This window comes from Amblyomma mixtum, chromosome 5, assembly GCF_055824585.1.
Source record: "Amblyomma mixtum isolate Tamu chromosome 5, ASM5582458v1, whole genome shotgun sequence".
In the NCBI taxonomy this organism is placed as follows: Eukaryota; Metazoa; Arthropoda; class Arachnida; order Ixodida; family Ixodidae; genus Amblyomma; species Amblyomma mixtum.
Genome location: NC_143016.1, coordinates 27,191,101 through 27,216,022, shown reverse-complemented (window position 1 = coordinate 27,216,022; position 24,922 = coordinate 27,191,101). Strand labels below are relative to the sequence as shown.

Here is a 24,922-nt window from a genome sequence, read left to right as displayed (position 1 = left end):
GGCTAAGCTTAGCGACGACAAGGGTAGCTAGAGAGCAGCGCGCAGTTCGTCGGCCGGCGCGCCCGTGGGCGGCGTCGTTGCCGAAAGCTCGGCTCGCTCAATGATTGGCTCAGTAGCTCGCGAACTGAGCAGGCAAGGCTGGAAAATCGAGCAGCGAGCGTCTGTCCTGCGACTGAGCGAGACTTTATTCTCACGTTTGCATGCAGCATAGGTGAACAAATTTAGCACACATATATGCATCGAATATCTGCTGCCTTACAGCGTTTATTAAGCTCGTCCTCGACGTCACCGTTAGCGCGGAAACCGCGCATATCTTTATTTCACTACGAGACATGGTTCACAGTACAACGTACAGTGAAGAGAGTAGCACCTCAGCGCTAGCCAGTTCGAAAGCACTCTCAGCTCTGGCATCGATATGAAACCTGCCGGGCTTAGCGACGAATACGACATCCAGGGAGCAGTGCAAACTTGTCGCCCGGCGCGCAAGGCTGGAAAACTGAGCAGCTAGCGGCTGGACTGCGACTGAGCCCACGTTTGCAGCACAGGTAAACAACTTTTAGCTCACATATACGCTTGGGATACCGGCTTCGTTGCGGCCACCTTAAGGTGATTTTACGCTCGTCATCGAGGCCATCGTCACCGCTCGTGACGCACTGGCTGAGAACTACAATTCGAGTGCGTGCTAAAACAAGCTGCTCGTATTTCGCGGAACAATCTGAACTCGAAAACACAGTTGCTTCTATCGGCTTCCATGTGGGCTCTAGCTCAATTGTGAAAGTACACGCGAGCAAGATGCGGCGAGTGCGAGCCGCTGTTGCATATCAGCTAAAGTGTGACGCAACTATCGGCGTAGTTTCGCAAAGCAGTTGATATCAAAGTTATCCGCTTGTACGGGTCACAGTTAAGCCCTCAGTTTCGTGTAAATCTCCGTCGAGCATGCCCGCGTCAGTCAAAGTAATGCATCGCAGCTGCTCTCAGTCCTACCGCTCACGTCCAACATATCCTTGATATGCACCAGCTTGAGGTACGGTGCATTTCTTTGCCCGTTTTGTCGCAATTAAGAGATTTTAGCTGGCAGCAAACGAAATTTCATTCCGTCAACAGCGTCGTCTGCGCCGTCGTCTGCTCCGTCGTCTGCTAGAACATCCGGGGCACCCTGGGTGATGGGATCACAGGATCGCAGCTTCTACAAAAGTATTTAAAAGCGCTTTAGTGTTCGCACTTAATCAAAAAATAAATTTAGAAAAATTGAAATATTTTTCTTCTGAACATAATTTAAATATTAGTAGTAAAAAAGCGCATTTGAGTTGCAGTTTTTCAACGACGCAAAAACAAGGGCAAAGCCGCTGGCGCCGGCGCCATGTCAGTGCGTGCGTTGCCTCACGTTTTGTGTTATTTGCATTTTCATGGCATTGTTTGAGTGCTTGTGCGGCGGACATGTGTGAAGAACAGAAGTGTGTTTTGGAAGCCAACGACGAGTATTACGCCCAGTCAACATCGGTGAGTTTGGACGGGCAAAGCCATGAAGAAAGGCAGCGCTACGACGTCTTGTCATCTGGAAAGGCAATGAAGACGACGGCGCGGTTTTACTAAGCCTGGATGAGCTGCATGATTGGTGAGTACCGTCACCGCTTCTCTATTACTGATCTGTATTCACACGCGTTATTAGTGTGCGGCTATATAGGGATGGCAGTGGAGGCAGTCTGCGTGCGGTTGCCTCAGCTATAATGCGTTGCCTGAAAAGAACGGACGTATAGCCTGCGTGACAAGTCTTGCTTCATAGTCGGCAATTTCCTCGCTGGCGTCCCAGAACCCTCCTCGCAGCGCCGCCCGTCCTCCTCCTGTTTTTCTCCATTCTCCTCTTTTTTTCTTTCACGGCTGTTGCGCTCTTCGGTCTATTCCTCCGGCGAGTCTGCCTCCGCGCACCGCCGCCGCGAATCTGCGCGTCTTCTGGACCGCGGCCTGGTCAGCGCGCCTCTCAATGTGCTGACGCATGAACACGTAGGTGGTGGCGGAAACGTTTATTGCCAGTGATGTAAATCGTAGGGGCGCCTGGTTTGCCGCAAAAGTTTGCATGATGACGAGAATTGGTCTGGGTATCGGGCATGCAGCAGTATTGGGTATTAGAGCAGTCCGGGTTTGTAGTTGTCGCCAATGTGCAGCCTGCGCTATGGTGAGGGACGGAGCGGGGTGTGCGTATTCCCTTCGTTTGTCTCGGTAATACGAGAGAATATCACGGAAGAAGACCAGGTAGTGCGCGAGCCGGCCGCCCTAGAAGCTCGCCAGGAGCAGAACAGCTGTGAAAGAAAATACGAGCAGAATCGCAATCCTTTAATGTCTCATACTGTCGTGAGCAGGGAATGCTAGCAAGTGCGTTCGAGTTCCGACGAAGAAAAAAAAAACACTTTATTGAGACTGGGAATCGAACCAGGGCGTTTGGCATTTCAAAGGTAGTCGCTGCCATTGCGCAACGAACACGGTTTGAGCAAGAGTAAAGTCAGATCTAGTGAGCGCGCGGGTTTCGTGAGTGAAATAAAACAAATGAAAAAATTGCGAGTATGAAAAGAAACAAAAATATAAGAAATTAGATCATAAAACACGAAACATATTAGAGAAAAGGCACATCTAGTGAACGCACGGGTTTCGTGAGTGAAAGAAAACAAATAAAAAAATGCAAATATGAAAAGAAACAAAATAATAAAGAAATTAAACTATAAAACATGAAAAATATTAAAGAACACAGACCGCGTGGTCCAGAAAACGCGCAGATTCGCGGTGGCGGTGCGCGGAGGCAGACTCGCCGGAGGAATAGACCGAAGAGCGCAACAGCCGTGAAAGAAAAAAAGAGGAGAACGGAGAAAAACAGGAGGAGGGGGGGCGGCGCTGCGAGGAGGGTTCTGGGACGCCAGTGAGGAAATTGCCATTATTTTGAAGACAGTGATCGCATGTGGAAGGCTGGCGCATGTGTACTAGTCATTTGTAAACTTTTTATCTGTGCTTCCCCATTGGAACATAATTTGGCAATATTATGTCAGTTAGGTCGTTCTTGTGTCTTCCCTGAACTGTAGGCGTCCATGCTTCCTCTCCTTCAGGGCACTGAACTGTTGGGGATGCAACTGCACACTTATTTGGGATTTCAAGCTTTTTGCTGTATGCCTCGCTTATGCGGCCCGCTTTCAGGTCGTTCGCAATTGGTGATGGTTTGTTATTCATTTTCACTTTCTCTTATTTATTCTTGGTTGACTGCCGGCAGCAGTTCTCCGCGCTCGGAACTGTTCCCAGGCACGGAACCCTACCCACAGACCTCCCTGCAGCTCACTCACCAGTGTTCTTCGGTATTTTTTTTTTTGCTCTTGCCCCTACTTGCATTACCACTCGACAAATGTTTTGCTGTTTTTATTTGTGTGGAATTTGTTAAATGCACTACTAATTTTCGTATCATGCTCAGTTGTGACGTGAGATATCGGGCTCCTTGGTATTGAATGCTTGTCTTTTGCATTTTCTCTTCTCATTTATGCAAGGTAAACTGGTCGACTGGGTGCTATGTTCAATTTAAGAATACATTAGACGCTGGTGCAAGGCACCCTAATAGTAATTAACTAAAGCCTGCGCATGCTATATTCGAATAGTTGGGCTCTTTTCATCATGCATAAGAATAAAGCGGTATTCCAGCCAGCTCATCTTTCAATGTGGTTATGACAGTCATGTAAATGTACTCAAAGAATGTGTATGGGTGTTTCACATACAATCTCCTTATTTATTTTGTCATGGGCCACCTCATTGCTTTTTGTGTTCCTATATTAATACCTCATTTTAGTTTCTGAAGCAGTCGACAGTTTGTTTTGTTGTCATTTATGACATTGTCACTGGCACTGACAGCTGTTGGTCGGGACGTATTTATCTGCAGTTGCCAGCTGCCAGCATCTGCTGGGCCATGCGTGCTTCCTGCCTTCAGCTGTGCCATCCCTCCAAGCCATTCATGGTAATTATCTTTTTCAGTTACACATACCTTACCTGCCTGTTTTGAAAAATATTTTCAACATAGGCTCACTGCTGTGTTTAAAAATGCATGCAGAACTCTACATGCACTTTACAGCAGTACCTCAGCTTATTACATGAACTGCAAATTTGTACGAAATATAGCCGCTCATGTAGCTCTTGACACTGCGCTGTTATTATAAAGTTGAGCCTGCTTCAGGTGCAGTGACTATTCCACACCTGTTGCCTTTTATGCATGTGTGTCCTCTAAAAGGGCCAAAATGTTCGTTTATCTTTTAAAAACGTGCTGTACAATAATACTTTAATGGTATTTCTTGCTTGTACACTGAAATGTCAGTCAGTAAAGTAACATTGTATGATGACACCAAATCTTGCGTGGCATAGCATCCTTGCAGCGTACTTGGCAAGCTCCTGTCAGCGCAGATGTATTGCTGGTTTATTGCTGTGGCATGTGGTTATACTGTACAGTTTGTACCTCTACGTTCTTGAAAGTATCCTTGAAAAATTTAAAATTGGTTTTTGAGCCAAGGAAGTGACAGAGTAACTGTCTCACATCTTGATAGGCACCTGAACAATGATGCAAGGGAAGGGATAAAGGAGGGAGTTAAAGAAGAAAAGAGGTGCCGTAGCAGAGGGCTGCAGAATAATTTTGGCCACCTGGGGATCTTTATCCTGCACTGACATCAAACAGCATGCAGTTTAGCCTGTGTTCACTTGGGCCTGCATAAAAAAAAACGAGCAGACCTTCTTAGAACTAACATTTCATTGCACCAGCTACTTTGTAGTTTTGACTGCAGTGACCTGAAATCAACGGTTGTTTACTTTGCACAACCCACATACCCTGAACAAGATGTGATGATGCTAGACGAGGTGACCCTCTCTGCATAGCAGCAGGTTGGTTCAGGAAATGCGAAGACTCATGGAGAACCGCTCAGTTATATTTGATTTCATGTTATTGTAGTATTAATGGTGAGTTGTAGTATAAGTGATGAATTCTTGCAAATGATTGAGGACATCAATACTCAGTGTGAAAATGAGAGCTAAATCAATACTTAATAATCAGGAAAGAGGCCTTTTTATGAAATGCAGTAAGGTACTGGAAGTCGAAACAGAATACACCTCGGCCAGGTCATGCACAGATATAGAGCATTTGAAAGAAATGGTTGGGAGAATAAGAAAGGGGTTTATTGCCTTAGGCATGCACTCAGAAGTTACGAGCAGCACCTTGCAGTATGCTCAAAAAGAAATTTTAAACTGCTTTGCCTTTGCTAAGCTGTCGGGAAAAGTGGGGTACTTTACAAAGGGCTTAAAATTGAGAACAGTGCGGTGAACCACTCAGGAAAATCATAGGGTTAATGATAAGAGATTGGGAGAGAACTGAGTTGGTTGGAAATAAATGCGAATTAAAATCTGAGCGGGAATCATAAATGGACATAGGCAGGACATACATTTTTTAAAGAAGCTGGCTATCCTTTTGGATAGTGGAGCGGTTACTCACAGCAGGAAATTGTGCTCTTCTTGCTTTCATTTTATGGACATATGCTTTGTGTCTTACATCTCTTGGCCTGCCATAGGCAGCATATGCTCATAATAAATTTTTACCTGTCTAATTATGTGGCACAGGGAGAATTGAACTATATAACCTCATCAATGCACACCCTCTCTGAAGTGAACTTTGTCAGCCCCGTCAGTCACCACATTGATGCATGTCACCCCAAATGGGAGCCGTCATGGTGGCTGAGTGGTTATTGTGCTTGGCTGCTGACCCGGAAGAGGCAGGTTCGATTCCAGCCAGTTTTGATTCCAGCTGTACTAGTCTCATTTCAATGGAGACGAAATGCTAGAGGCCCAGGTACCATGTGATGTCAGCACACCTAAAGAATTTTCCAGTCCTCTACAATAGCGCCCTGTATAGCCTGCGCCGCTTTGTGGCATTAAACCCTTTAAAACCAAGTAAAGTAATGGATACATCATTTCCAAAAATTGTTTAAATTTATTATTTTCTAAACGTTAACAATTTTCTGCACCTGTTTTCCTTCGTCTTTCCCTCTTATTTCCTCCCTCATGCTGAGTAACAGGTCAGTGATTTTAAGTAAATATTTTGTTCATTTCATTAGCAAAGTTTCTCTGTCTCTCTCTATTGCTTTGCTTTTTGTATCTGCAGTATAGTATTATGCAGAAATATGTCAAGATTAGATCCAAGAGATATGGCCTAGATTTTAAGTTCTATAGTCAACCACACATTACTTATTACGCTATCAAGGCTTTTTTTTTTTGGCATGTGCTACCTGGTACAGAACTGATGTGGCCTACAGCGGTAAATATTGTTTGAATGTGCATAAATTGAATAGGAAGGCAAATTTCCCATTTGACTATGTAAATAGATTGGGCAATCATGTGCTCACAAAGCTCATAAACTTTTCTGTTTCCAAAACTTTCTGTAAAAGGCACTGACTCACTGAAATACACTACAGTTACTTTTGCCTAATCCTGATATTATTTACTGAAGATTGGTTTGAGGGAAAGTCCACTGAGCTCGAATGAGTGCACGGCAGCTTGTCTTTGTTCACAGTATTTGGAGAATAATGAATTTTGTTACCTGGCAGAGATAAAGCAAGGATGGCAGTGTTTTGTAATGTCCACAGGGCATTCTTCCAAAGCCCAGTATGCATGTAATTCCTTCATTTTGTGCAACATAAAATGTCTTCCCTTTACACTCATGGTTGAAACAAAATGCCATTTGAATACTTAACCACTCAAAAAATGAAGGCCATTGTGCTGCTCTACAAAATATCAGGCTGCAGCGGTTGTTGCGAGGCAAATTCACCAGGTTGTCATCATCATCAGTCTAACACCCAATGCAGGGCAGAGGCCTCTCCCATGTCTCTCCAATTAACCCTGTCCTTCGCCAGTTGTGGCCACCGTATCCCCACAAACTTCTTAATCTCATCCGCCCGCCTAACTTTCTGCTGCCCCCTGCTACGTTTGCCTTCTCTTGGAATCCACTCTATCACTCTTAAGGACCACTGGTTATCTTGCCTTTGCATTACATCTCCTGCCCAAGCCCATTTCTTCCAAATAACCCACGTTTTTTTCACACCTATTTGTCAGGCTCCGCGTTTTTTTCTCACCTATTCGTCAAGCTGCAAGCCACTTGCACGCTCTACAAACCTATTTAAAGTACATTATCCAGCATTGTTGGCATGGAGTGTGCAGTGCTAAAACAAAAAATAATACAATAGCTGATGATCTGCTAGAGCAACAGAATTCCAAGAGTTTGAGAAGGGCAGTGGGAGAACTAGCAAGGCGGGATAGCGAAATTCGACAAGCAGTGGACAGGGATCCTGCAACTTGTAGAGGACAGGCAAATTGGAGACTTGTGGAAGGGGCTGTAGTCTTGAGTGCGCCTAGCCGGCCTTGTGATGCATTGTATAGGGCCCTTTGTTTTTGAGTAAAACTGGTTTCTCCTGATTGTTGCATTCCAGAAAGATTCATCAAGATTGGGTTAAACCCAAGTTTCGCGTGCAAATGTGCCTGTAAGAAAGTGTATATTGATAATGCATGAAGCTAAAGAACCACTGGAGAGTAGTGGATACGTCTCGTATTTCTTCGTAGCTATATTGTTTAAACAGTGCTGGCTATTTTAATTCCTTTTTAATGCTTATTGCTTGTCGAGTTGCATAAAATTTTAGGATAAATTGAAAACTGTAGGTAGGTTTAATTACAATAATTATACCCGTATTTCTGAAGCTCTGTTCGAAGAGAGGTCCACATTTTGTGTGCATGCTTTGAATTTGATTATTTTCACACTGCAAAATGGAGGACAGGTCTGCTGTGGGAGTTTTTTTGCAATGAAGCGAGAGCAAGTGGTGCGGAATGCTTGTTACTGTGTCGCCCTGCCAATATTTCTAGAACCCCTGGGACCACTGAGCTTGTGAGTATCTATGACTCAAAAGGTCGGAGCTGATTGCCCATTCCGTGGTTGTCTGTATTAACCGGTGCAAGGCCAAGGGCTCATAGCTAACAAGCATATGACACCATAGAACTAGATGCAGTCAGGCTGGGACTGTGCAGTATGTCAGTGTTAACGAGGTCGTGATAAACGAGGTTTACTCTGCGAAGCTAGTGTGAAATAATAATTGTTCTTATGGAAAATATCGTTTTTTCTTAGTCATTGCAGCAATACAAGCATATCAAATCTGATATCTCTCACTCATCCCTCTATGTTTCAGTTTCAAGGGACCAAGAGTTGCGTGGAAGTCGTGCAAGCCACAAAGTTGCGTGCGGCTTGAGCCAGCAATCAGGAGCAGGCTGGGAATTTGCGAATTGCCAGTGGTATTCGCTCAGTCAAGCAGGCTTTACTGTAAGTACAGTGTTTTCGCCATAGCATTTCTTTGAAAAGTACGCATTGAGCTTGAATAGGACAAGCTGTCGGTCTAGTTGGTCTGATCCTTTGTGGTTGACAGAGCTTAGAAACACAGACTGGGGTCAGAAAGAAAAAATATGAGGGCACAGGTGCTGACTACAGATTTATTCCAGAATCACCAAAACACAGGCGCCAACAGGTGGCAATTTTATGCACTCGTGGCAACAATAAGTGATATGGCCAATAGTGGGAAAACAACACAAACTAGAAACAGAAACCAAGACTATAGAGCAGGGAAGGATGAAACCATAACAAGGTTAAAGGAATAGTTTTAAGCAAGTCATTTTTAAGACCACCAGCACGTGAAACAGTGGAACGGTTTGACCAAAATTTTCAAGTACTGGTCTGATAACACGGAACTAAAACACTACACGCAAACACAGATCAAGGGCAGTGAAATAAAAGTAAAATGGCAAGAAAAAACATGCCGTGAAAAGAAAATGGTGATTTGGCAAGCAAACAAGAATTGGTCTACAAAGGTGAAGTGAGCTAAAAAACTGAAAGAATAAAAGGGGAATAAATGCACGTGAGCAACAAAGGTGAAGCCAAGAATTAACATGGCTACAGGAGGAAGATGAGCTACTGTAAAAACAAGAGAGATAAAATATCAAAATGTGAAATTCAATTAGTATTAAAGATAAAAGCAAACAAAAACGCGAAAATAGAGGAGTTGGCAGAAAAGTCAAGGCATGCAAGATGTTTTTAAAACCAGGGCTAGGTCAAACATCCTGAAGAAAGGCAATCTTTTTTTCTGAGGGTGTTCTTGCCCATTAATCCTCGAGCCTCAAAATCCCGGCGGCTCCCACCAGTTCGTCATGTCGGCTTATTCTGGTGCTTTTTTAACACAATGGCACTTTTTCGAACATGGGTGGCATGGCTTTTTTCGGTCACAGTTTTGGCAATGGACTTGGAGATTTAGGACGTGCTTGTAGGCCAGTTGGTTGGAAATCGTTAGAAAAACCGCAAAACAGAATGGGACAAAGGCAGGCAAAACACAAGGCGGTACGACAACTGAACATTTATTGAAGAAATGAGTGCTCATATGGATCAGTTGCGCATGTAATCTGCAAACAATCATTGCAAAAACAACCTAGGGAGGGAAACAAATTCCAATTCTTTCTGAAAAATGGACACAGAAGGCGTGCTATCCCACCTATCTGGCTTCGACCTCAGGATGGCAACAGCCTTGAGAATTTCTTTCCAACTGGCCCTTTATTCATCCAATAATAATGTGCAGTTCAGTTTAGGTTAACAGTCTACAACTGGGACAGTGGACAGGCAGGCAAGGTCGTCCGGGCCTACCCAAGGAATGCTAATACTCTTGCAAGGGAGTGTTTCATCATCTACCAATTTGGCCGGTATAAAATCGACCACAGCTGAGAGAAATCGTGTACACCACCCCCGTTGCACATGGCATGAGGCATTCAAAAAGTACCGCCAACGGGCATGTTGTACGAGATTCCCCTCAGCTGTGGCCAGTTTTATATCGTCCAAAGTGGTAGATGTTTACACATTTGTTTGCAAGAGTATGCGTGTTCCTTGAGTAGACCCGGAGGCATTTGCCGTCCCACTCAATGTCTCATTGTAGACTGCTATCCCAAACTGAACTGCACACAGATTATTGAATGAAGAAAGAAGCAGTTGGAAAGAGAAATTGTCGAGGCTGTTGCCATCTTGAGGTCAGAGCCAGATAAGTGTGTCAGCACGCCTACTGTGTTCATTTTTCAGGAAAATTAGCGTTTCTGTCTGTGTTTCCCCCGGTTGTTTTTGTTTCGTTTTTGAGCAGGTGATTGTCATATTTGCTCAGCTCTATGGTTGCCATTGAATTTTTTTGCCTCTTTACGATTGTTTGCAGATTACACACGTGACTTGTCTATATAAGCACTGCTGTTCAATAAATTTTCAGTTGTCAGTATGGCCTTGTGTTGTCACCTGCCTCTGTGTGATAGTTTTGTGGTTTTGCTCTTTCCGACTGGCAGATTCCCGAGAAATGTACCCGATAAATCAATCTTATGCTCCCTTATCCTTTCATTGATGCCAATGTATACCTTGCCGCAAGACAAAAGGATTGATTAAATGCCCTCCGCGCATGGCGCTAAGGGTTTTCTGTGCTGCGTGGTGCAGCGTCTTTTTTTTTTCATTTAGGATTCCGCAACTGCAATAGGTGCTAGGGGGTCAGAAAAGGCAATGTCTACTCCTGCTTTCTCTCCGATTTTCTTAAGGTTCTGTGAAATTTACCTTTAGAAAATTCGAGAGATAGAGTAGATGCTTTTTTTGCTGCCGCCCCCCCCCCATCACCTATCACTCCTCTCTAGGATCGTCAATGAAAAAGAAAAAAGAAACAGGCTGCACTGCATTGCACAGAAACCCTTAGTGGCATGCACAAGAAGTGCTTTCTCAATCCCTCTTTCTTGCTGCAAGGTATACATTGGCATCAATGGAAGGCTAAGAGAGCATTACACTGATTTATCGGGTACATCTCTTAGGTACCTGCAAGTCCACTGCTGATAATGGGACGCAAAAAAGCCATGCTGCCCAAAGTTCGAGAAAGCCACTGTGTTAATAGAGCCCCATAATAAGCTGACGCAATGCAATGGTGGAAGCCGCAGAGATTTTCAGGCTCCGGGGTGAATGTAAAGAACACGCTTGGTTTCACTCGGAGGATTGCCTTTCTTTGTGGACGTACTTGATCTAGCCCTGGTTCTACATGTGTGTTAAATGCCTTGCCTCTTCTGCCAACTTCCCTCTTTTGGTGTTTTTCCTTGATTTTTGCCTTCATACTGGTTATTGAATTTCACTTTTTTATATTTTATCTCTCGGCTTCACTGTACATCATCTTCCACTTTTAACCATCTTAATTGTTGGCTTCACCTTTGTGGCTCATGCGCGTTTTTATTCCCCTTTTATCCTTTTAATTTTTAGCACACTTCACCTTCGCTTGTTGCTTAATTCTCGTTTGCTTACCCAATCACCATTTTGCTTCTATTGCGTGTTTTTTCTTGCCATTTCTCCTTCATTTTTTTTTTTCACTGCGCTTGGTCTGTGTTTGTGTATAAGGTTTTTTAGTTCCATTTTATCAGACCAGTTCTTAAATATTCTTTCGGTCAAACCTATCCACTGTTGGCAGTCTTTTAAAAATAACTTGCTTATAAATTTTTCTCTCACCTTGTTCTGGTTTTATCCTGTGCTGTGTCCTCTGGTTCTTGCTTCTAGCTTTTGTTGTTTTTCCACTACTTCTCATACCACTTCTTGTTACCACAAGTGCATAAATCGCTGCGTGTTGGTGCCTGTGGTGTGGGTATTTATGCAGTATGTCGGCAGTTCTGGGAAAAGTTTTAAGTTCAGTGCCTGTGCCATCATCTTTTTTGTTTCTGTCCCTTGTCTGTATGTCTGAGTGCTGTCAACCACAATCGGTGCATTGAGCTGACTGCTCTGCAGCTACCCATGTGTATGCAATGAAGTGGCTTCAAGAATAATGTACACAAAAAAATTGATTGCTTAAAATTTCTGGCATGTTTTTTAGGAAAACATTTGGCATTTAAAGGGCTAAGAGTGCTCTGAAAATCTAAAAATTATGTGCTTCTTGGGGCCTTTCCTCAAATTTCACATCACCTTGTAGCGTGATGCAAGACGTTCAAGTTGTTACCCACAGTTTACTTTTTTGTTGCCCACTTATTGGCTGCCACCTTCTTTGGGAGGCAGTGTCATGGGGTTTGGGAGACAATCTGATTCCTGTGTGTTGGCTGAAGCTGTCTAAGCTTTTGGATGTGGGGAGCAGGTTCACGGTGCCAACTTTTGGCTGTAACTACAGTTTGGCCATGACTGTTAGTCCTTTTCTGTGATGCAGTGTCATTTATGTAATGCATAATTTGATGATGAAGCAGTCTCAGGGGTTGCGGTGCTCAGCTGTTGACTTCAAAGACACAGGATCGATCCTGGCCGCGGCAGTCGCATTCTGATGGAGACAAAATGCTGGAAGCTTGTGTACTGTGCGATGTCAGTGCACGTGAAAGAACCCCATGTGGATGAAATTATCAGAGCCCTTCACTATGGCATCCCTCATAGCCTGAGTCACTTGGGACATTAAACCCCATAAATCCAAACCCATTTTGGTACTTCTCAGCTTCGCCGCTGGCCTCTGCAGGCCAGCGAAACCTCCCACAAGTTGACGAACGGCAGTTTTTACACCATTCGTAAATGCCTACATAGACGCTACATCATTGGTGGCAAAGGTTGCCAGATGTGCAAGCGTTTCCGGTAGTTTTTCTCTGTTGCTTTCGTCAGGCAGCTTGCAAAAGATGTTTTACTAGGCTAATAAACGGTGAGGTTCATTGTGTTCTTAAGGTGGTGCAGCGTGATAAAACAGACACTTAATAGCCATGCCATGCTTTTTTGTAGCCAAAGGCAATTTTTCGCCTTATTCTCATCATCATTTGCCTTTCATGCTTCCTCGAGGGACGGCAGTTGGAAGAAGGTCTCTAGAGCAGCTCCTTGTCTGAAGAAATGCCGAGTGGCATTCTTCAATCCTAACTGCCCATCAAACAGAAGAGCAGTTGTTTTCTCCACTCCACAGAGTGGAGACAGAGTATCGAGTTGAGGCGCACTTCTGAATTCGGTGGTTAGCCTTTCATAGGCAGCAGATATGCGCAACAAACTTTATTTGCTGTTAATCTTCCAGTTAAACACCAAATCCTCCTCATTCCTCATCAGTGCACACACTGTGTAAGGAACTTTGTCACTCCATTTGTCACCACTTTGATGTATGCCATCCCTAATTCAGGGGCTGTATAATTTTTGAAATTTTGTTGAAATTGCTTGAAAACCTTTGCAATTTCCTGCACCTCTCTTTTTCCCCCAAGTCCCAAACCTACGCAGAGTGCAAGTGGGTTTTTAAACTCCAGCTAAATTTTGTTATTCATCAAAGGGCTTTTCTCTCTACTGCTTTGCTGGGTGTATCTGAAGTATAATATTATGCACCAGTGTGTGAAGCTTTGCTCCCAGAGCTATTAGCCCGAGGTAGTAATTTTAGAGCATTGCGTTGCGTTCTCAGCCTGGTTGCGTTTTGAGCCTGAGTTGTGCTGATTCCACAGATAGAACCCAAGTTGGCAGCCTCCAATGCAGCAGTGTATCCCAGTAGTTGCCATGGGAGCCGAGGTGGTTAGATAATGGAATAAAATAATAGCAGGTGGCAGTGTGATGCTCGAGCACCACAGCTCGAAACTAAACTATATCGATCAGTATATGTATATCTGTCTGGCAGGCATTAAAGTCTGGCTGCTTAGTCACGACATTCCTGTAAAATTAGTGGGTGAACCGTTTGGCATGAATGTACCAGATGGTGTCATACGATTCAGCCTGTCGTGCAGCATAAACTTACTAGTTAAGTTAGAGCCTTTCTTGCAGCACGGATTCGAACTGACAACCTATGTTAGGTGTATTAATGCTCATTATTCAATCTGCTCATTTTTTATATTCAACCACACTAACATTACTTATTACCCCATCTGTGCAGATTCCTTCTGGCACTATTTGAAGCTGAAGGGTTGCTCGGCTGAGGATCTCCAAAAGTACCACAAGAAGGTGACGCGCTACCTGGCACAGAAGTGCTGTGGCCTGCGGCGGTAAATATCTGTTCAAGCCAATAGTCTCTTGTTATATGCATGAATAGATTGGGTAAGCTCATGTGCTTACAAAACTCGTAACTTGACTGTATTTCCTAACTGTCTGTATGGTACACTTAGGCACTGGAATAACCTGCAAATCGCACTGGAATTTGCCTACTATAGTGAGATACTGCTTTACCCAAGTTCTGCTTAAGGATAGTCTGCTACTGAGATGACGCACAGAAGATTATATTTATGAACCAGACTGTTAACAGCACTTATGGACCACATTAGCAGACTGTTCTGAGACCGCACGCAGCCAGGCTTTTCAGCATGGAAGAGGCGGCTTTAGACAAGGCAGGCGAGCGCTCTGTTCCTGCACATTAAGTAGATGTCGGATGAATCTCGAAAAAATATGAACGACGCGCCAGGAATATGACTACTACAACCCTTCGGAGATGTGCAGTGCACAGTATACGGCCATGCCAGCGACATGTCTTTCTGTTCAAACTTTCTCTAAAACCGCTGTCACTACGCAGAAGCAGGTAGCAGTATCTGTACTAAGAATCTCTTAGTGAAGCAGCGCAACGGCACAAGGCCAAGGGAAGAAGGGGACAAAAACAGCGCTGAACTGACAACAAATGTTTATTCCGGATGCTAACAGCATATATATACTCTTTTGCACCTTAGAAAAAACAAAGAAACAGAGAGCAGCAGAAAGTATCAATCCCAGTCATTATGCGCATGCAGCTGTATCGCGTGTACATCGATCATTTGAAATCAGGAAGTTGTGCTCTTTCACCGAGATGGCAACGGAAGGAGTGCTGATACAATTCGCACCCAGCTTCATGATCTCAGATGCCTCAATAATCTCTCGTGTAAGCTTATCCTTGTGTTTGGTAACAACTTGGCTGTTTTTGAATTCTGGGTAACATGAACAGTCACGACAGTGAGTACCTATGTGGCGGGCCGCGTTCTTGACATTGTTTGCGTGCTCTTTAAGTCTTTCATTAAGACACCGGCCAGTTTGGCCGATGTATGACCCACCACACTTCAACGGGACTGAGTACACCACGTTGTCTTGGCATGGCACATACTTCATCCTGTGGTTTTTCTTGCAATTATGACCAGATTCCGATCTTTTATCCGGGCGATTAACTCTCGCACACAAGCCACTCAGTCTGACAGGAGCCGAAAAAACATCTACTCCTGCCTTTTTGCCTATTCTCTTCAAATTGTGGGACACAACATGAACATAAGGTATTACTGCCAGATTTTTTTGCTTGGAATGGGGGACAGCTTTGCCCTCCTTCCGCTTTTTCAATATCCCTTCTGCTACTGATGCCAGAATATGAAGGGGGTATTTTGCGTCTGTTAGCCTATCAACCTGATTGGAGAAACTAAATTCAAACTTGTGTGGGCAGGATTTTTGCATGGCATTTTGAAAGCATGACGCCACAATGCCTCTTTTAACAAGCTTCGAATGGGCTGAGCTGTATGGAAGTAAGGGCTTTTTACCCCTAGGATCAAATGCCCAGCATACATGGAAATCAGTAAAATGTAAGGTCAGATCAAGGAACTTAATGCGATCATTCACAGCCACTTCATGCGTAATTTCCAGCGGCGAAAGCACTTCACAGAATATCGCGCACAGGTCATTCACTTCCGCAGCGAAGCTAGCCGGGTCACAATCTAGTAAAATTAGGTAATCATCTACATATCGGAACACTCTTGCAACTGTTGAGCTCATGAGTGATTGTTCGAGTGCCCTGTCAAGCTTAGCAAGGAACATGTCACTTAGCAATGGAGCGATGCAAGATCCTATGCAGATCCCATTCTTTTCAATAAAAACAGTTCAAAAGAATGGGATCTGCATAGGATCTTGCATCGCTCCATTGCTAAGTGACATGTTCCTTGCTAAGCTTGACAGGGCACTCGAACAATCACTCATGAGCTCAACAGTTGCAAGAGTGTTCCGATATGTAGATGATTACCTAATTTTACTACATTGTGACCCGGCTAGCTTCGCTGCGGAAGTGAATGACCTGTGCGCGATATTCTGTGAAGTGCTTTCGCCGCTGGAAATTACGCATGAAGTGGCTGTGAATGATCGCATTAAGTTCCTTGATCTGACCTTATATTTCACTGATTTCCATGTATGCTGGGCATTTGATCCTAAGGGTAAAAAGCCCTTACTTCCATACAGCTCAGCCCATTCGAAGCTTGTTAAAAGAGGCATTGTGGCGTCATTGTTTCAAAATGCCATGCAAAAATCCTGCCCACACAAGTTCGAATTTAGTTTCTCCAATCAGGTTGATAGGCTAACAGACGCAAAATACCCCTTCATATTCTGGCATCAGTAGCAGAAGGGATATTGAAAAAGCTGAAGGAGGGCAAAGCTGTCCCCCATTCCAAGCAAAAAAATCTGGCAGTAATACCTTATGTTCATGTTGTGTCCCACAATTTGAAGAGAATAGGCAAAAAGGCTGGAGTAGATGTTGTTTTTTCGGCTCCTGTCAGACTGAGTGGCTTGTGTGCGAGAGTTAATCGCCCGGATAAAAGATCGGAATCTGGTCATAATTGCAAGAAAAACCACAGGATGAAGTATGTGCCATGCCAAGACAACGTGGTGTACTCAGTCCCGTTGAAGTGTGGTGGGTCATACATCGGCCAAACTGGCCGGTGTCTTAATGAAAGACTTAAAGAGCACGCAAACAATGTCAAGAACGCGGCCCGCCACATAGGTACTCACTGTCGTGACTGTTCATGTTACCCAGAATTCAAAAACAGCCAAGTTCTTACCAAACACAAGGATAAGCTTACACGAGAGATTATTGAGGCATCTGAGATCATGAAGCTGGGTGTGAATTGTATCAGCACTCCTTCCATTGCCATCTCGGTGAAAGAGCACAACTTCCTGATTTCAAATGATCGATGTACACGCGATACAGCTGCATGCGCACAATGACTGGGATTGATACTTTCTGCTGCTCTCTGTTTTGTTTTTTCTAAGGTGCAAAAGAGTATATATATGCTGTTAGCATCCGGAATAAACATTTGTTGTCAGTTCAGCGCTGTTTTTGTCCCGTTCTTCCCTTGGCCTTGTGCCGTTGCGCTGCTTCACTAAGATATGTCAGACCAACTCGCCCACCAGTTCATGTTGTACTAAGAATTCGTATCTTAAAGGAAAAAAGAAAGCGCAATGTCCACCTTTGGCACGATTTCTGCAGTGATGTGCGTTCTGCCGGCTGACAGTACACCGCTTGCTTGGTGTTGTAGGCCTAACATGTGCTTTACTCAAGGTGTAGCGAGAAGCGCTTTTGAACTAGCCAACAGCGATCACAGAAATGTCTACTCTTTTTACCGCCTCTACAATAACTTTATGGTGGTATGAATGTGTAGTTTTTATTCCCGCAACGTCTTCGTAAGTGAAGCGCGCGGAAAAACGGGCCAGGCGGACCGCCTCGCACTGATAGATGCGGGTTGCATGCACGGACTCATTCTGAGCCGTTGGCAGAACAGTCATTACAGGCCATGATGCACTTGGTCACACGTTGCATGCACGTCTGCATCTTGATTTCTATCTGGAAACAGCTTGGTTGACGTCACTTCTGTCAGTAAAGTGCTCTGCATGCCAATGTCTCTCCCATTCCGGACGGTTCCCGCCAGCCATCGTATGAAGCGGCGTGTGCATATTCTTCAGTTCTATAATTGAGGCTTTAATGCATTATTCCTATGGGTTTACGTCGGGCCCGTGCCAATTTGATGTTAAATGTGGATCGTTGCATGAAAGGGGAATGCATAATCAAGATTCCACTGTATGACTTTTGTAACATTTGCATGCATTTGTTGTGTATGCATACTATATATATCACTGTTCTTTTTCTTCACCTAGGACAGTCTGAACAAGAGAGACCTGCTGAAGAAAAATTCTGTATATATGTAAATAAATAGTCGATTTGCTCTAAGTGAGGTGTTTTTATACCTGGCTGCACTGCAGGAATGCATCGAATGTTCAGAGTCAGACTGCTGCTCTGTAGCTGCATATTAATTGACAAATAAAGCGTACTTGGTAATGACTACAGGAATACAACACACTACACAAATGCACTACAGAAGGCAGACTACAGAGATACGACACTACAGAATTACGTCACTACAGAAGACAGACTACAGAAATACTACACTACAGAAGACAGACTACAGAAATACTACACTACAGAAGACAGACTACAGAAGTACGACACTACAGACTACAGAGGACAGACTACAGAAATACTACATGCCCAAAATACGACAGACTACAGAAGTTTTCTGTCGTAAATTCCTGTAGTGCGTTTTGACTGGGGATCCTCAAGTTTTATCGCGACAACGGGATCTCATCAGTTACATCGGCCCCCTACCACCCAGCGACAAACGGACAAGCCGAGCGCTACGTAGCCGAGCTAAAACGCGCCCTTGAAAGAGATCAGACAGGCTCGCTGCAGCGCCGCCTTGCGCGCTTTCTCTTCAAGCAGCACACGACGGTTCAGAGCACAACAGGCGAGACCCCCTCGAAAATGATGTTCGAGCGTGAAATGCGAACCCAGCTCACAGCCATCCTCCCCGAGCCAAAGGCAGAGACGTTCCGGGAAGAAAAAGCAATTCCGCGCTGCGGCACGCTTAATGAGGGGCAGCGCGTCCTCGCCCGACAGTTTCTGAAAAAGCCACGCTGGGAGGAAGCTACAATTGTCAGACGCATAGGCCTGCGCTCTTGGCTCGTCAACATACATGGCACAGTAGCACGCCGACATCTCAACCAGCTGCGTAGATTTACGACGCCGTCTGAGAGCTGTCCGCCAGCGGAGAGAACACGTGCACCATCTTCCCACATAGCCTGGCACCTCTTCCCGGAAGAAGAGACTTCGCCCAGGACAGACCTAGGAGACACAGCGAACAACAGCCAGCCTACAAGTGTTTCTCCCCCGAGCGCACAAAGCCAGCGCGCCTCCACGCGTGAGCGCCGACCCCCTGCACGATACCAGGCAACTTTCTAAGGGGGAAGGAAGTGTTGTGTCCCCTTATTGCTTTTGTGTGTGTGCGCCCCCGCGTCCTCCTCCTAACGACCACTCGCATCCTCCTCCTAACGATCACTTGCCCTTCGTCGCACGCTGTCGCCAGATGCCCCCCCACGGTGCGCCCCCGCACCCTCCTCCTGTTCTGGGAAGCCACTCCCTCCCGTGGACGCTTCTCCGCTCCCTCCTTTCTTCGGGCGGCCAGTTCGGCTCCTGCCTCGGTCGACGCTGGTCGCACCCTCATCGGCTTTAAATAAACGAAGTCTTAAAGTACCGTGTGCGTCTTTCGCTGCATTCAACACAGCGACCGGACACGACAGTTTGTGTCAATGGTGGAGTGGGCCAGAGCAAGTGCGATGGCGGCTCCTTCCGCTTCTGCAGGCGAATTAGTCCGGATAGTGGCAGCGGCCCCCACTGTGCCGTCTTCATAGGCTGCGACTGCCGTGAAATATCCTGGTTTGGAATTTTGTGCCCCGTCGACATAAAGGATATCGGAGCGGTTGCTGTATGTTTTCGTGTAATAGCTCGCTCGTGCCTGCCGCCTACCCTGATGGAAACTAGCGCTCATATTGCGCGGTAGGGGCTTCTGATATATGTGATCCTGAGTGCGCAGATAGATCATGTAAGGTGTAGGACTTGTTGGGGTGGGAATGGGTGGATTGAGACGTAGCTGTCGCAGTAGGCGTTGTCCTGTTTCTGTGCGACTCAGGCGGACTAATTGGTTGGTGCGTTGAGCCTCTATTAATTCCGTCACTGTATTGTGGGTACCAGTGGCCAGGAGACGTTTCGTGCTAACCGTCCGTGGAAGCCGTAGGGCGGAGGTGACAGCCGTGCGTATTAGGATGTCTGCCTGTTGTGTTTGCCGCTGAGTGAGTATGTGGTATGGGAGGTGGTATATAATGCGACTAATGATTAGTGCATTTGTCATATTGAGGGTCTCCCGTTCAGACAGCACATGATTGCGTGCTGCCACCCGCCTGATAAGTGCAGCGGCCTGTTTGGTCTGTTTTTGCAAGAGCTGAAGGGTGGTGGTTGCATCGAGTATGTTGCTAATGAGAAGGCCGAGAATCTTCACCTGAGGCACAATGGGCACTGGATTGCCGTACATGTGTAGTTCGATCTGGGGGTCACTGGGGAGGGGCTTCAGTTGCAGGAGTTCCGATTTATTTGGAGAGCAACGGAGGCCTGTGTTAGGTAAATGAGTGGTGGTGATGTCTATGGCAGATTGCAGGATATCCTGGGCTGTTCCAAGGGATCCTCCCGTTGTCCAGAGGGTTATATCATCTGCGTATATGGCTGTGTGCAGCCCTGGGATAGCAGCAAGGGCCTTTGCCAGTGGCGCTAGGGCAATGTTAAAAAGTAAAGGTGACAGAACCGCCCCTTGTGGGGTACCCTGGTTAGGCAGGGGGAAAGGCTGGGAGGCAATATCCCCAAGGTGGAGTTCTGCCGTGCGTCCCTGAAGGAAGGCCCGAATATATTGCCATATGCGGGTGCCGCATCCCGTGGTGGCTAATGTCGTGAGGATATGGTCATGGCTTATTGTGTCGAAAGCCTTATGAATATCCAGGGCCAGTATGGCTCGCGTACTGGCTGTACGGCGCCTGGTGCAAAAGAGGGACTCTTTAAGTGCAAGAAGTACGTCTTGCGCCGAGATGTTTGGGCGGAAGCCGAATTGAACGTTGGATAGAAAGCCTGTTGTTTCTAGAAACGGTTGCAGGCGATTGAGAATGACATGCTCGAAGAGCTTGCCGACACAGCTCGTTAAGGAGATTGGGCGCAAATTTTGAAGAGTGAGGGGTTTGCCCGGTTTGGGTATAAATCGCATGCTGGCATGGGTCCAGGCTGATGGGAGCGTCCCAGCTTGCCAGTGGTTATTAAAGAGCTCCGTGAGTTCCTGGAGGGAGACATCGTCCAGATTGAGTAGTGCCTTGTACGTTATGCCATCCGGCCCCGGCGCCGTAGAGCGGCGAATACTGAAGAGTGCTCGGCGGACTTCGTTTAAGGTGATGTCGGCATCAAGTTCTGGGTTAGGTGGAGGCAGATTGGGTGGATCTGCCGACTGAAGAAGTGTGGGTATATAAGTGTCGCGTAGTTGGCCAATTACGTCGGTGCCCTTTTGGAGCTCTAGTTGTATTAGACGTTGTGTGTTTACTTGTGTCTGAGATTTAGTGGTTGTTGGATCCAAGAGAGCACGTAGGAGGGACCACTTGCGTTTAGTGCTTAATGTACCCTTGAGGTCGTTACAAAATGTTGCCCAGTTTGAGCGGGCTAGCGTGTTCGCATATTCTTCTGCCTCGCGAGTGAGAGCGGCTATGCGGAGTCTCAATTTCCGATTGTGTCGCTGGTGACGCCAGCGCTTGAGTGGGGGTGTACTGCTGCAGAAATCTATTCCTGTCGATTTCCCATTGAAGCCTCTGTATTCTATTGGAGCTATGTTCTTCTTCTGCTCACCAAAGTACACCTGGTTAACATAGAAAACTTATGCTACGTACGCCATCTGCGCTATGCGAGGCCACATGTACAATGTACGCTTCTAAAGACATGACTGTTCTTAATTGTTTTAATGAATGCAAGAAAGAGAAAAGAGGTAGCGTCTACTCTTAAGGCGAAGCTTAGCGTCCTCCTAATTTTCTGTACCGCTTTTAAGGTTTGCTAAATTTAAAATTGTTTCTGATCTTCTTTGTACTGCTTTTCTGTATACGCACAGACGCTTGCATGCGTAATCATTGTCGTTTTCATCACTTCGTGTTTACGCAAAAAGTGGTTGTGTGTGTTCAAATTTGGAAGCGCTTTATACATACGGAGACCGTTCTTTTATAGCAATAGAACTTCGTTGATGTTGGCGGCGAAAGTGCTTCCCTGCACTAGACTGCCGTAATACAGAATGTTGTTGAGCTTTTTAACATTAACGGGAAATATTCGACGACAGCGGCCCAACTTACCTAAAACTCGCATAGTTTTCATTAATTTTTTTTAGCATATACGTTCCATGACATGTTTTCAGAAAGCATTACTCCCAGTATTGTACTACAGTTTAGCACGAGCCTAGCTCGGGCCTAGCTTAGGCCTGTCTCGGGCCTGCAATGTCATCCAAATGATCTGCAATGCGGACACAAAAGTGGTGCTGCAAAAATGTTGCGCGCTAGTCTCAGAATGCATTTCCTGATGAGAGGGTTTTACACATTGTGCGCAGACTACTGCCGCACCAACGAGTGCATCGACTGGCAGCCGGACCTGCTGGCCTGGGGCTCGCCGGGCATCGCGCGTGCCCTGGTCGCGTTCACGCTGCACTCGGCCCTGGGCCTGGCCGCGCTGTGGGCCTGCGAGACGCACTCCCGCTTCTTCACCGAGAGGCTCGCCGTCAGCGGCGGCAGCGGCGCGGTGCGACGCAACTCGCAAGTGCGCGACGAGGTCGGTGTGTGGCCCGAGAGTATATATGGCGGGTGTTTCAATTTATTCGAAGCATATTTTTCTTCGAAAAGCCGTGAAAGATAGTTCAAAGCAGTGTGCGCACATGGACTACGTAACAAAGCGGACATTATTTGCGTGATAATTGAAAGCCGATTAATTAACTGAAGTAACTAGCAACATTTAAAATATTTTTCTTATAGCGCGAGGTTATAGTGCGTAACTGAAGGCCCTTAACATCGAAGGCGAACTCAGGTTTTAAAATGTCGAATAATGTCCACCTAATAACGTAAATGGTGTCCACATTGCCGAGCACTCCCCCTGCAAAGACCGCACCGACGTATCCTTCATGGCCTTTAAAAGAACATCTATCGAAGATCAAAAACCCGCGGTAGAATAGGTGAATTCCCAATAGTCAACCTTGCTTCCTTCTGGTTTGGTACAGTGGCAACTACGTACTAGTTCGCCATTACAATCGAATTTCAACAATTCGAATTCGGAGAGGACAGAAAATTTGTCGCATTCAGCGAAGCCAGATCGGGCTCGCCTTAACATGTAATGTTGACTGGACTTATACGCGCAATATTGACGGGAGTTCGAATAAGCCAGAAGTTCGAATTAACCGAGTTAAAATTAATGACATTCCCATTGCACTACTCTCACCATTTCTTTTCCTAAGGCCGTTAAATTTATTCTCTCCTTTCCCTTCTGGAAACCTACAAGAGCATTTGGTTCCGATTATGAAGAAACGTGGAGAGGCTAACGAAAAGGCTCCAGTTCAAACCAAAAACGTAGCAGCAGGCTAGGAACGGAAGACAATAGGTGCAACGTTAAGACACGGAAGAAAGCTGACTGGTCAGGGAACAAACGCGAGTTAATGACATCCTGGTTGTAATCAAGAAGAAGAAATGGGCATGGGCAGGGCATGCAATGCGAAGGCAAGATAACCTATGGTCTCTTAGGGTAACGGAGTGGATTCCAGGGAAAGGCAAATGTCGCTGAAAGGGGAGGGGGGGGGGACCAGTCAGATAGGCAGACGAGATTAGGAAGTGTGCGGGGATCAGGTGGCCGCAGCTGGCGAAGGGGGCCGGGTTCATTGGAGGGCTTTGGGGAGGCCTTTGGCTTGCAGTGGACGTAGTTAGGGTTATGATGATGATGATGACCATCCCTCTCCCTTAAACAGCTGTCGCCGGAGGACGACGACGTGGCGGAGGAGAGGGATCGCGTGCTCTCTTCGAGCGTGCCAGAGCTGGCGCAGCAGGACCTGCTCGTGTTGCGGCGACTTTCGCGCATCTACGGCTCGTTCTGCGCCGTGCACGAGCTCTCGTTTGGCGTGCGCAAGGGCGAGTGCTTCGGCCTACTGGGTATCAACGGCGCCGGCAAGTCGACCACCTTCAACATGCTCACCGGCACCATCGGAGCCACAGCCGGCGACGGCTTCGTCGACGGCTACTCGGTCACCCACCAGACGCCGCAGGTAATGCGTTCACCCGTCGCGTAACACACGGATTCCGTCACACACGATTGCGAAACGACAGCCTGATGTATGAATGCGAATGCGTAATCTGAGCGTTTTCAGTTATGAAAAACCTCAGAGTTATGATGTGGCTCTCCGTGCGCCGTTGCACGGCTGTAGTGAGTTGTCCGTTATGGCGCTATTTTTTTCTCCGTGAAAGCCTGATCTCTGTATAAAAGGGGAGCTGTGCGCATGCACCTGGGCGCAGGTTCGCAGGCGCATCGGCTACTGCCCGCAGCAGGACGCTCTTCCGGACTACCTGACGGGTCGCGAGGTGCTGACTCTGTACGCGCGCATCCGCGGCATACCCGAGCACCGCATCAAGGACGTGTGCCGCGCCCTGTCGCAGCTCTTCTACTTCGCGCCTCACCTGGACAGCACGCTGGACACGTACAGGCAAGACGCTGCGTTGTGTTCGGCGCGACAGAGTGACGCGTAAACGCCGCGTCCATCTCTGTCGGCGCAGTGGCGGCACCAAGCGCAAGGTGAGCACGGCCGTGGCGTTCATGGGCAGCCCGCTGCTGGTGATCCTGGACGAGCCATCCACGGGAATGGACCCCGTGGCTAAGCGCTGCGTCTGGCGCACCCTGCAGGAGCTCATCGTCCACGGCTGCAGCATCATACTCACCTCTCACAGGTTCGGCTGGGCACGCGTGCAGCCTTTGTCAAAAGTATAAAGCGCAAACAACTTGCTTCCAAGCCGTGTAGCGGCTCTTTTAAAGCATCCATTGAAGTCGTAAGCTCGGGGGATTCATCGCAACTTCTTGAGATTTGGAACGAGCCGAACAGCATGAGCTGGAAGGAGACTTCACTTTTGACAAAGACGTATCACGATGCAAATGTTGACAGTAAATTCTGTAATAAAACGCATTCTTGTTCCATTAACCGACTGATATACCAGTGGTAGAGGTTGTAG

The 24,922-nt window shown here is 46.4% G+C and overlaps 2 protein-coding genes across 5 annotated transcripts in view; both read left to right on the top strand.

The window, feature by feature from the left end:
• LOC149341584 (phospholipid-transporting ATPase ABCA3-like) overlaps window positions 1–24,922 on the top strand; it is a 69,155-nt gene that overhangs the window by 31,496 nt on the left and 12,737 nt on the right. For all 3 annotated transcript variants that reach the window (XR_016282940.1, XM_089543679.1, XM_089543678.1), the window contains 4 exons: window positions 22,276–22,493; window positions 23,674–23,967; window positions 24,215–24,402; window positions 24,473–24,643. Coding sequence is in view for 2 of the 3 variants with exons in the window: in XM_089543679.1 (XP_089399805.1) it covers window positions 22,276–22,493; window positions 23,674–23,967; window positions 24,215–24,402; window positions 24,473–24,643 (871 nt within the window). In the remaining variant the exon portion in view is untranslated. The remainder of the gene's footprint in view (window positions 1–22,275; window positions 22,494–23,673; window positions 23,968–24,214; window positions 24,403–24,472; window positions 24,644–24,922) is intronic.
• LOC149341585 (uncharacterized) lies at window positions 1,335–17,991 on the top strand. 2 transcript variants are annotated; one of them, XM_089543681.1, is made up of 6 exons: window positions 1,335–1,615; window positions 3,254–3,335; window positions 3,908–3,982; window positions 8,232–8,362; window positions 13,938–14,046; window positions 17,929–17,991. In XM_089543681.1, the coding sequence occupies exons 1-6, from the start codon at window positions 1,600–1,602 to the stop codon at window positions 17,972–17,974; spliced, it is 459 nt and encodes a 152-aa protein (XP_089399807.1). In that variant the 5' UTR covers window positions 1,335–1,599; the 3' UTR covers window positions 17,975–17,991. The 2 variants fall into 2 exon arrangements, with proteins under 2 accessions (XP_089399807.1, XP_089399808.1); XM_089543682.1 differs by having other exon boundaries at window positions 1,337–1,615; window positions 17,924–17,991.

Excerpts from the sequence above, each read along its gene's own strand:
- LOC149341585 (XM_089543681.1), top strand. Across the intron at positions 3,336-3,907 it reads TCACTCACCAGTGTTCTTCG|TTGCCAGCTGCCAGCATCTG; the intron begins GTATTTTTTTTT and ends ATTTATCTGCAG. Across the intron at positions 8,363-13,937 it reads TCAGTCAAGCAGGCTTTACT|ATTCCTTCTGGCACTATTTG; the intron begins GTAAGTACAGTG and ends CCATCTGTGCAG.